Raw genomic sequence first — 12,925 nt, forward strand, 5'->3', positions numbered from 1 at the left:
GTCAAATATAAGGCTTGATTTTACTTTTTTTTTTTAATTGAAATTTGTCAGATTGGTTAGGTTGCCTTTGAGAGCGTATGGTAGCCAAGGAATGAGAATTAGCCCCATGATGGCATACCATTTGCAAAAGAAGACAACCCAAGGTATTGCAAATGGGGTATGTTCAGCTTTTTTTAGTAGCCACTTAGTCACAAACACCGGCCAAAGTTAGCGTTTTTTGCATTTTTAACACACAAACAAATATAAATGCTAACTTTGGCCAGTGTTTGTGACTAGGTGGCTACTAAAAAAGACTGGACATACCCCATTTTGAATACCCTGGGTTGTCTACTTTAAAAAATATGTACATGTTAGGTGTGTTTCGGGGATTTATGACAGATAACGGTGTAACAATGTCACTATTGATACATTTAAAATATATATATATTGAAACAGCAATTTCCTACTTGTATTTATAGGCCTATAACTTGCAAAAAAAAGCAATAAAGCATGTAAACACTGGGTGTTTTTAAACTCGGGACAAAATTTTGAATCTATTTAGCAGTTTTTTTCATTAGCTTTTGTAGATAAGTAAAAGATTTTTCAAGTAAAAGTCCAAAAACATGTTTTTTTTTTTTATTTTTCACCATATTTTATTATTTTTTTTAAATACAATATATGACATAATATAAATACTGGTATGTAAAGAAAGCCCTTCTTGTCGTGAAAAAAACAATATATAACTTGTATGGGAACCGTAAATGAGAGAGCGGAAAATTACAGCTAAACACAAACACCACAAAAGTGTTAAAACTGCTCTGGTCCTTAACGTACAAACATCGCAAAAACAGGCCGGTCCTGAAGGGGTTAAATACCGGTAATGTATTTGCCCCTAATGTCATTTTTACATTTATATTTTATTGTATAACAAACAGGTAATAATCATACTAAGAAACAGAAGTACTGTATACATTGTGTTATTAAAATACTTATGGATACATGCCAAATCAGATATGTATAGCATAACAGAATAATACATTATATGAAACATAGTTATAATGTACAAAATTCACATTATAATGTGAAAAAAATGGCAATCTCAAGCATCAAAAACTATATGAAACTTAGATGTAAAGAATGTCTCAAGCGCTCAACTCTTTACCCTAGGTATCAGCAATAGGTAAACCTAAAAACAGCATCATTCAATTTCAATTCACCTTGATGGGGGGCTAAGGGGGACTGCTCCCTTTCCTCCGGCAGGAATGAATAAGGTTATGTTTTCATCTTTCCATCTGAGGTTAGAAGAGTTTTGATTGTTCTACATCTTGTTTGGTAAGCTTAAAGTGTCCATATATGGTAATCTACAGATATAAAAGGTTACAGAACAAGTCTCCAACAGGTATGGAGGTGATCCTCTTACAAGTTGACATGGTCACTTGTTAATAAGGCTTATACACTTCACAATGACTTCTCAAGGAGTGGAAGACGTAGTCTTGGCCAATATATTTACATGGCAATAGCCACAAGCGTTATGTGCTTTGCTTGCTTCTGGGGTAATAAACTTGAAATAGTTTGCAAAGAAATGAGGCATCCATTGATTGATTCCGCAACATAGTAGTGATTTTCTGTTTCTAAAACATTTTGAGAGCTCTGTGAAGGTGGTGAAAGAGTTCTCCAATATTTGATTGAAAAGAGGATTATTGAGTTTAGATATCTATGGTAACCTGATGGAGCCTTCTAGCGAGTGCACTTTAAATCAACATAAATCAACTTGAAAAAGTTTCCTTTTTAATAAAAATAATGAATATTACTTCAAGTTCACATCAAGTTTGGAGCCCATTATTACCGTTCCCCTTTCTGCTCTGAGAAAATATGTTTTATACGTTTTGCATCAAGTCTTGAACTAATTCTGCCAATGCAACACATTTTTAAGTTTACATTAAGTTTAATCAGCCCAGGTTAGGTGGGAAACAGGAGTGTGTGCACAGAGCAGTTCTATGGCCCATGTCAACTAAAATGAGACTATTATAAGAATATGACAACATTAAGTAGTGATTAGTACAGTGTGCTCTATTTCTCCCAAAGTTTTAAATTTCCACTCTGATTTGTTGGAAGAAATACTGAGTTTTTGTTGTGCGTATTCATCCATCTCCTGTTTGATGATCAGATTTAGTTACGTGGTACTAGGTGCATCTTAAAGCGCTTTGGGGTCTGGGTGACACCAAAAATTGGTGTGAGATCTGGAGGTGATTTGGGGTCTGACCAGTGGAGTTCGAAGTGTGTCAGGAGCGTGGTAAAAAAGAGGAATATTTCCATACGAGCAAGATTTTCCCCAAGGCAACTTCGCGGGCCTAAGAAGAGATATTACATAGTGAATAGAATGGAACAATGGGCTAGAAATCTATAAAAATGTTAAAACAATTCTTAATAATGCTCATCATTATGTAACTCAAACTACATATGTATATTTAAATGTTTCTGTCTTATTATTCTCAGGTTTAGTAAAGCTCCACAACTTTGCCTTATGGTATCTTTGGATTGTATTGGAATTTCAACAAAAGTTTGATCAGCTGACTGAGGAAGCTCATAGAAGAGTGAAACGCGTTTTAGCTGAATTCTGGACTTTTACTTGGACTTTTTTTATTCTACATATAGAGTAACATTTTGTTTTAATTTATTACCAATAAATTAATTTTATAATACTTTTTATATATCAGTCCATCAAGTCCTTGCTAGCCTTCAGGAACCTTATTGGGGAGTGCCATCCCAACGAAATTGTCACATTGTCAATCAACCTCAGAGCCGGGAATCCAAGGCTCTTATAGGTAAGCACAACCATTACCACCAACACCACATCTATATTCCATACAGTACTACACATCTGGTTTGTTTCTTTCTTGTTCTATATCCCTGGAGGAACATCTTTTGGAACAAGGGGTGTGTTGCTACCCAAAGAGCAACAAGGATTAACTTACGGAGCCAATACCTCATAGGCTCCAGTCCATGTGAGTGGTTCTAGTCACTTATAACTATCCCTCATCCCTATTTTGAAACCATCTGCACTATATTTTCTTTATGGTTTTTATCTCCCGTATGTACCTTCAAGTGTATATTCTCAAGATTGTCACTGTACTAAAGGGGTGAGTGTACCCCTTTATCATTGACATTGTTATAGCACTCCACTTGTTGGTATATAGTCTATGCCATTCTCTTTCAATAAAGAATATATATTTATGAAATATTCAAAAGTGACAGATTCACAGTTTCAACAGTTTCTCCATTCGTGTTAGGATGCAATTTGGGACTTTGTTCGGATCGGAATTTAATTCGAATGAATGACACTCCGATCCTATTCGTGCCATGGCTGCATTTTGCAGCTGCTTAGTAGATAAGTACCTAATTCCCACGGTATTAGGGAGTTATCTACCAAAAGGCTGAAAGACCTTAATTGGTCTTTCAGCCAAATTTACTAATACTACGTAAAGATTACTTAGTGTTAGTAAATTCTGCCCCTACTCTATGCTGCCTGTGGCTGCTCACTGTTAAAAAAACCACACAAACAAACCCATAGAGTCCCCCCTCCCGAGTCCTAAATAACAATAATGGGGGGGGGGCTATTGTCCCCCCTCCTGGCCCCCACCCATGGTTGGCGGGTGGGGGCCCTAAATTAAAATGGGGGGACAACCTATTGTCCTCCCCCCAGCCCCCACCCATGAGCGGTGGATAGGGGCCCTAAATAAAAATATTAAGAAGAGATATATTACATTGTGAACAGAATGGAACAATGGGCTAGGAGTATATAATACGTGTTCAAAACATTATAAGCAATGCTCATTGTAATTTAACTCAAACGAAATATGATGGTGAAATTGCCAAACAGCCTCAAGAGGCAAAGCTCCATAAGACTAAGTAGTTACTTATTTTGTCTTATGGTATCTTTGGATTGTGTTGGAATACTGAAATTCCCCAAAAGTTTTAATAAGTATTTCATAAACAATATATATTTATGAAGTACTATAAAGTGATAGGTACATTTCAGCACATTTTGTTGTTTGGCAGTTTTTGCCGCTTAAATCTTAGGCTATCCCACAACACTGTTAAGTTGTATTTCGTAGGCATACAACACTATTTAGCTCTATTAAAATCTCAAAGCCAATCTATCATGACTATGTAACCAATATATGCTCTACTTAACCCCTTAAGGACAGAGCTTCAGAAGCTTGACTTACGCTTAATGACACAAGCAATTTTTGCATTTTCTTGCTGTTTGCGTTCAACTGCAATTTGCATCTCTCTCATTTATTGCACCGGCACATATTATATACTGTTTTTTAAAGGACAGAAAGGGCTTTAATTTGATATAACATATATATATATATATATATATATATATATAAATGCTTACTTATTATAAAAAAAATACAGAAAAATGCAAAAAAAATGAAAAATATTGTTTTTTTTTACAGTTTTTGCAATAATAATGTGTGCATAATTAGTGCAGGTTAAGGAAAGTAATTAAAAATAAATTCATTTATTTGTTCTGATTTACAGAATATATAATGTGTCTGGGATTTTAAGTTTTTTTTTGGTAGTTACAGGTCACAAAGCACAAGGAGTAAAATAAAATTTTAATGTGGAGCGATTTTAGAATTTGGTATGTTTGTCTTGTAAGCCTAATAGCCATAAAAGAAAACAAAATTGCCACACAAAAGTATATATTTATATAAAGTAGACACCACAGGCTATTTACCTAAGGTTGTTTTGACACTTTCTACATAGCCATTTTACCGCCAACCTCTGCTAAATATTGGAGTAAAATTGTGTTTTTTGGGGGTTTTCGCACACAAACTTATAACAAAGAACTTCTCAAATGTATTTTGTAAAGTTGGTGTGTGCTATTCCTGTACAAAGTTTTATTATGTGTTCAGTTACTTCTGCTGAGTACAACGGTACCCCCATTGTATGTCGTTGGCACTATTTCGTGAAGTTACAGTGCCATATAGGAGACCTATCCATTTCAGTATTCACAGTAGAATTTTGAGAGACGGATTTAATGAGCCTATGTGTCCATTTGGGGTATTATAACAGTTTGACTGTTCAAAAAAAAACCCACAAAGGCCTACCATTTGTAAAAGTAGACACTCCAGGGTATCTCATAAGGTGCATATTGTGCCTTAACATGCCCCCATTATTTCACCAATATATGCCAAAGTATGTGGTAAAAAATAATTTTGTGCGTTTTTTACATATGGATTGCATTTTTGCTAGGCATTGTGTATATTTCACATGTGCCACTAAGTTCAAACCCCCCAAATTATGCTCAGCTAAGTCTTCTGAGTAAAATGACACCCCCATTGTATGTCTTTGGCACTATTTCGTGAAGCTACAGTGCCATATAAGAGACCTATCCATTTCAGTATTCACAGTAGAATTTTGAGAGACGGATTTAATGAGCCTATGTGTCCATTTGGGGTATTATAACAGTTTGACTGTTCAAAAAAAAACCACAAAGGCCTACCATTTGTAAAAGTAGACACTCCAGGGTATCTCATAAGGTGCATATTGTGCCTTAACATGCCCCCATTATTTCACCAATATATGCCAAAGTATGTGGTAAAAAATAATTTTGTGCGTTTTTTACATATGAATTGCATTTTTGCTAGGCATTGTGTATATTTCACATGTGCCACTAAGTTCAAACCCCCCAAATTATGCTCAGCTAAGTCTTCTGAGTAAAATGACACCCCCATTGTATGTCTTTGGCACTATTTCGTGAAGCTACAGTGCCATATAGGAGACCTATCCATTTCAGTATTCACAGTAGAATTTTGAGAGACGGATTTAATGAGCCTATGTGTCCATTTGGGGTATTATAACAGTTTGACTGTTCAAAAAAAAACCACAAAGGCCTACCATTTGTAAAAGTAGACACTCCAGGGTATCTCATAAGGTGCATATTGTGCCTTAACATGCCCCCATTTTTTTACCAATAGATGCCAAAGTATGTGGTATAAAATTATTTTGTGCGTTTTTTACATATGGATTGCATTTTTACTGGGCATTTTGTATATTTCACATGTGCCACTAAGTTCATACCCCCCCAAATTATGTTCAGCTAAGTCTTCTGAGTAAAATGACACCCCCATTGTATGTCTTTGGCACTATTTTGTGAAGCTACAGTGCCATATAGGAGACCAAGCCATATCAGTTTTTACCGAACTTTGAATTTTGACGCTGGGCCTATGTGCAATTTCCAAGCATCTTAGCAGGTTTTAAATTTAAACTACCCCACAAAGGCCTACCATTTCTTAAAGTAGACACCCCAGGGTATTTCAAAAGGTATATTCTAAACCTTAGTGTAGGATCATTTTTTTGTTAGTTTGTACCAAGTCTCGTTGCAATTAGCATTTTTGTCTGCCTTTTTGACACACACTTGGAGATGTTATTGTATATTTTGCTATCCTTATGTGTGCTGTGGCAGTATAACACCTAATATGTTGCTCAGCTATGTCATCTTAGTGCAACAATACCCACATGTGTACCTTTTTCATGGTTATGTGGATGTTGAAGGGGCACATTGGAGACCATGTCATATGAGTTTTTACCAAACTTTGAATTTTGACGCTCGGCCCATGTGCAATTTCCAAGCATCTTAGCAGGTTTTAAGTTCAAACTACCCCACAAAGGCCTACCATTTCTTAAAGTAGACACCCCAGGGCATTTCAAAAGGCATATTTTAAACCTTAGCGTAGGATAATTTTTTTGTTAGTTTGTACCAAGTCTAGTTACAATTAGCATTTTTTCTGCCTTTTTGACACACACTTGGAGATGTTACTGTATATTTTGTAATCCTTATGTGTGCTATGGCAGTAGAACACCTAATATGTTGCTCAGCTATGTCCTCTTAGTGCAGCAATACCCCCATGTGTACCCTTTTTGGGGATATGTGGATGTTGAAGGGGCACATTGGAGACCAAGCCATATCAGTTTTTACCGAACTTTGAATTTTGACGCTCTGCCCATGTGCAATTTCCAAGCATCTTAGCAGGTTTTAAGTTCAAACTACCCCACAAAGGCCTACCATTTCTTAAAGTAGACACCCCAGGGCATTTCAAAAGGCATATTTTAAACCTTAGCGTAGAATCATTTCTTTGTTAGTTTGTACCAAGTCTAGTTGCAATTAGCATTTTTTTCTGCCTTTTTGACACACACTTGGAGATGTTACTGTATATTTTGCAATCCTTATGTGTGCTATGGCAGTATAACACCTAATATGTTGCTCAGCTATGTCCTCTTAGTGCAACAATGTGTCACGGGCAACGCTGTCACGGATTCCAAAACACAGACAGACCACAAAGAGAGAGAACACAGAGAGAGAAACTTGTAATACCGGTCCTTAGAATGGCCGGGCTATACAAGCAGAGAATAGTCAAGGTACAAGCCGAAGTCAAAGGGGTAAAGAGAAACGGAACAACGATAGGACAAGCCGAGGTCAAGGATCAGAGAAGACAGGATAAACGGGAGACAAAGCCAAGATTTGGTAACCAGACAGTTGACTATTCGGCCTGGGTGTGGAAAACTTTAAAACAATGGCCAATACATAGGCCGGGCTGAGAGGGGCAATCAGGGCAGTAATAGCTTGTCTCAACTCTTACGCCCCTCTTGTAACACACCCTGCACCTTTTCTGGGGGTTTTGTTTTTTAGGGGTTGGTGGAATCTTAAAGCAGAAGTGACCTGCCTCCATTCTTCTGCTAGGCTCCACTGATGGTCCCCCTCTGTGGCACTCAAGTAACCCAGAAATGAGCTGAAATTTAAATGAAAGGAATGTGCATTTCAGCTCAGCATTTGCCTTTTTAAAAATAATAAAGGCATTGTGGACTGCCGTCTGCATTATATATATGCCCACTTTTTTTTACCATGCCCTGGTTTTGCGCAAGATTAGATACGGCTGCATTAGTTGATCGGATAGATCAACTCCCCCCATGTGCCGATTATATTGCTGAATGCAGACTGGCACCCGTTTATGTTCCTCTCTGCCACGAACTGCGACCCTGCGAGTGTTTTCCCCATGGATCGTAGTTAGGATGAAAACCTCCTTTTTATCGCGGTACTTGAGTGCCAGCAGTTCATTCTGGCAGAGAGCTGCTGTTTCCCCCTTTTTTAATTTTTTTTCTGCTAGAGCCTTTGGGAAACCTGTGCGACTCTTCCTGATAGTGCCACAGGCCACGGTCTCAAAACAGTACAGCATTTGTAAGAGTGGGATGCTGTTATAAAAGTTATCGATGTATAAGTGATAACCTTTGTTGAGTAATGGCATTATTAAGTCCCAGACAATTTTCCCACTTGTCCCTACTGTATCTGGGCAACCTGGGGGATCAAGGTGGCTATCCCTTCCTTCGTATACACGGAAGGTGTATACATAGCCACTGCCACTTTCACATAATTTATAGAATTTTATCCCATACCGGGATCTTTTGGATGGGATGTATTGTCTAAATCCCAGTCTTCCCTTATATTTCATGAGGGACTCATCAATTGAAATTTGTTTTTTGGGGGTGTAAATAGTGGCAAATTTTTCATTTAAGTGGGTAATTAGAGGGCGTATTTTATAAAGAATGTCATACTGCGGATGACCTTTTGGGGGGCACTTCATATTGTCATTAAAATGCATAAAACGCAGTATGTCCTCATATCTCTCCCTATGCATAGTCTGGGAAAAAATGGGGGTATTAAAAATAGGATTTTTAGTCCAGTACATTCTAATTGTGGGCTTTTTAACTACCCCCATTAACATGGTCAGTGCCCAGAATTGTTTAATTTCTGGCACACTGGTTGGGTACCATCTCTCTGTCCTGGCGATTCGGGAGTCTTGGTTGCGTGCAAGATATTGCTCCGCATACAGATTCGTCTGGGTAACTACCTCCCCAAAAAAATCATCCCCCAAAAACAGCTCCATACAATCCAGCGCATTATAGCCAGACAGGTCAGCCTGTATGCCAGGATTGGCAGTGAACACTGGGATGTCTGGCGAAAAATGATTAGGGGGTACCCAGTCATCTGCGCCATATTGAACATTAGGGGAATCAGCGATTTCCTCTGATGTTACTGCACTATCTGGCACATAGTCCCTGTCCCCTGCGTCACTCCCTGCGTCACTCTCTGAGGCAGTGTCGGTCGCCTCTGAGTCGGCGGCTAACAGGGCATAAGCCTCCTCTGCGCTATACTTTCGCAACATTTTTAATACAGTTAACACAGCTAAGAAAACTTTAACTAAATAACTAAACTTTTTTTTTTTTTTTTTTTTAACCCCTAACTAAATTCCCCAAATTACCACTAAATTCCACCCACCAACTAACTAAATCACAAATTAATAAAATAAAAGAATAAAATTTAACCCCTTAGGGTTACAAAAAAATAAAATTTAACCCTTAAGTGTAAAAAAAAAATAGATCACAGTAAAGTACTGTGACCTGTATATTGATCACTGCTAGCAGTGATCAAGCAGCAGGGAAAGGGTTAATATTTTTTTTTAAGGAAGGGGAAAGGGATTAGGAACTTTTTAAAGATATTCACTATTCTTCTGGAACACAATGTTGCAACGATCCGTCTCTCTCCACTTCACAAACCCACACGAGGTGGAGGGAGGCGGATCAGATATCCCAGCAGTATTGTGACCGCTGTGACTGGCTGTTACAGCGATCACATGTGCTGGGACATCGCGATTTGCTGTTGCTGGTCTGCCCCTGACTCAGAGGGACCCAGCAACAGCGTTAACCCCGCGATCGCCGGCACTGCGTGATCGCGGCGTTAATTTTACCGCGTGACGGACGAGGTCCGTCACCCGTCGTTAAGGCCATCCCCAGGATGACGGACCTCGTCCGTCACCCGTCGTGAAGGGGTTAAAGATATTCAGAACAAAAAAAAGACAGCCTCTCGAAGGAACTTTGTTTAAGGTAATTGTAGCTCTTTTGCATACCTGCTGACTTTTATATAGGCTGATGTTTATATAGGTTTTTATAATAAAATTTAACCCTTAAGTGTAAAAAAAAAATAGATCACAGTAAAGTACTGTGACCTGTATATTGATCACTGCTAGCAGTGATCAAGCAGCAGGGAAAGGGTTAATATTTTTTTTTAAGGAAGGGGAAAGGGATTAGGAACTTTTTAAAGATATTCACTATTCTTCTGGAACACAATGTTGCAACGATCCGTCTCTCTCCACTTCACAAACCCACACGAGGTGGAGGGAGGCGGATCAGATATCCCAGCAGTATTGTGACCGCTGTGACTGGCTGTTACAGCGATCACATGTGCTGGGACATCGCGATTTGCTGTTGCTGGTCTGCCCCTGACTCAGAGGGACCCAGCAACAGCGTTAACCCCGCGATCGCCGGCACTGCGCGATCGCAGCGTTAATTTTACCGCGTGACGGACGAGGTCCGTCACCCGTCGTTAAGGCCATCCCCAGGATGACGGACCTCGTCCGTCACCCGTCGTGAAGGGGTTAAAGATATTCAGAACAAAAAAAAGACAGCCTCTCGAAGGAACTTTGTTTAAGGTAATTGTAGCTCTTTTGCATACCTGCTGACTTTTATATAGGCTGATGTTTATATAGGTTTTTATAGTTTTCTTAAGGTTAGTGAGTTCACAAAGTAAACCGCAAGCTCCAATTTTCTTTACCAAAGAGGTCATAATTCTCAACATTAGTCCAATAATTTACTACATTTTGAGGCAGCATCGGCAGATTTGAGGCATAAGGTACCACCACAAATTATTAAAAAGCTAGGGAGATGGATATCGGCAATTTATAATATGTAAATATTAATATACAGTGGGACCTCGGTTTACAAACGCCTCGGTTAACATAATTTTCGGTTTACAAATGAAAATCCATTGAAAATAATGCCTCGGTTTACAATTTTTTTTTTTTGCAATACAAAGCAAGTTTCCCCAGGATGCATAGCACCTGGGAGGTTTATAGCACTGCCCCCTGCATGCTGTAGCCTGTGGGTAGCACGTGGCGTAGAGTGTGGAGGTGTTGGAGCGGCTTTTGCATCAAGTTTTGGAGCCATTCTGGAAATTGTTTGCAGTTGTTTTGGGACTTTTTGGTGCATTTCTCAAGCTGTGCAAAGGTAGGGAGCTGAGCTTCGTCGTTTGAATGCCTTTTATTGTGTGTTCTGCATTGTGGGTTGGTTTACATGCCAGCTCATTTTGACTTTTTTCTGACCTCCAGAACGGATTAATTGGTTTTCAATGCATTCCTATGGGAAACCGGGTTTTTTTATAATTACTAAATGCTAACTTTTTGTTTTTTACTATTTTGGCTACATCTGTGGAGTACCACAGTGGTTTCTTGATTTTTTTGCTTTTACTGACAAGCCTAATGCAATTTTCTGTTGCCTTCAGTAGTGCAACTTTTAAATAATCCCATTTCTTTTGGACGCCTGAAAATGCCAACGCCTGAAAATGACAAATTACTCTCAGGGGAACAAAGCAGGGAAAACACTTGCAACAATATTAAGAAAGAAGCAAACACAATCCAAAATACCATACCTAGCAACAAACGCTAATAAAAACTTATACAACCCCCAAGATATAAACAATAAAATGGCCACCTTCTACCATGCCATATACAACTTCAAAAATGATAACAATACCTACCACCCAAATACCTCAGAGACTGAGAACTTCCTGGACCTCACATAACTGCCATCACTGACCCTACAACAACAGGAGATACTGCAAAGACCTGTTACATCCCACAAAATCACAGACCATAGCATCCCTGCCACCAGGTAAATCACCTGGGCTGGATGGCCTCTCAAACTCCTACTATAAACTCTTCTCTCACATCCTCCCCCCGAGATTAGAATCAGTATAAAATCACATAATAAAAACGGGAGACATGCTGCACGAGATGCTGATGGCACATGTGGCCACTCTCCCTATACCAGGGAAACCTCCCACCAAAAGCCAACATTTACGACCGATCTCACTACTCAATACGGATACTAAATTACTTTCCAAAATAAACTCCAACAGACTAAACCAAATGATCCCCACGATTATTAATGCAGATCGAGTGGGGTTCATAAATGGGCGCCAGGGCACTGATGGTACCAGGAAAGTCTTAGACCTGTTGGGTGGGCTGCGGGGGGGAGGGAGCCCCAGTGTATTCCTTTTGCTTGATACAGAAAAAGCCTTTGATCGGCTTCACTGGCCCTTCCTCGTTGCGGTCCTAGGGAGATTTGGGGTCCACCACGGTTCATCTCTTTGGTGAATGCGCTATACTCTCATCCATCAGCACAAGTAGTCAATGGAGGCTTCATGTCCTGCAGCTTTATGATTACCCATGGCTCACGACAGGGCTGTCCGCTCTCCCTATCCTCTACAGGCAGTAGGGCTCATCGGGTGGCCCTAAATGCTCGATGCACCGCCGGGCCCGGGACAACCGTCATGGTTGTCACCCCCTGATGGCGGTCCGCCTGCAAGGGGAAGTAGGGTGGTGGGGCAGGCTCTGTATGACAACAGTAAGAAGCAGGAATGAGGAGAGAAGCACCCACTATGATTTGGACAGATTATCTGAGAACAGAAAGAGAAAACATACGTTTTATTTAGAGAAACCAACATAAAGTGTTGGGGGATTTTAACCTGCTATCGGAAGCAAGTCTGTGCTCCCCAAACAGAGGTATGAAGGAGAGGTGTGTCTTACAGCAAGTGTAACACCCACTGAAAACATGATTGACTGGTTTCAGCAGGAGACAGTGTAATGGGAATCATTTTACATATGAGCTTTTAACAGTATTAAAGGAAGAAGTACCCAATTATATAACTCGAGTCAAGCCAGATGATTAGAAAACTGCAAACCTATTTTTGTCATGACAGGTCCACTTTAAAGCCTTGCATCGAAACTGTACAATGAAAGAGCAATGATAGTGTACAGCA

At 39.4% G+C, this 12,925-nt stretch overlaps 1 protein-coding gene across 1 annotated transcript in view; it reads right to left on the reverse strand.

Annotated features, from left to right (window-relative positions):
• Positions 1 to 2,040: 2,040 nt before the first annotated feature.
• The window catches only part of LOC134579517 (cytochrome P450 2J6-like), a 63,826-nt gene continuing 52,941 nt past the window's right edge, over positions 2,041 to 12,925 (reverse strand). Inside the window, exon 9 of the mRNA XM_063438829.1 lies at positions 2,041 to 2,330. Coding sequence (XP_063294899.1) covers positions 2,149 to 2,330 — 182 coding nt within the window. The 3' untranslated portion in view covers positions 2,041 to 2,148. The remainder of the gene's footprint in view (positions 2,331 to 12,925) is intronic.

This window comes from Pelobates fuscus, chromosome 12, assembly GCF_036172605.1.
Source record: "Pelobates fuscus isolate aPelFus1 chromosome 12, aPelFus1.pri, whole genome shotgun sequence".
Lineage (NCBI taxonomy): Eukaryota > Metazoa > Chordata > Amphibia > Anura > Pelobatidae > Pelobates > Pelobates fuscus.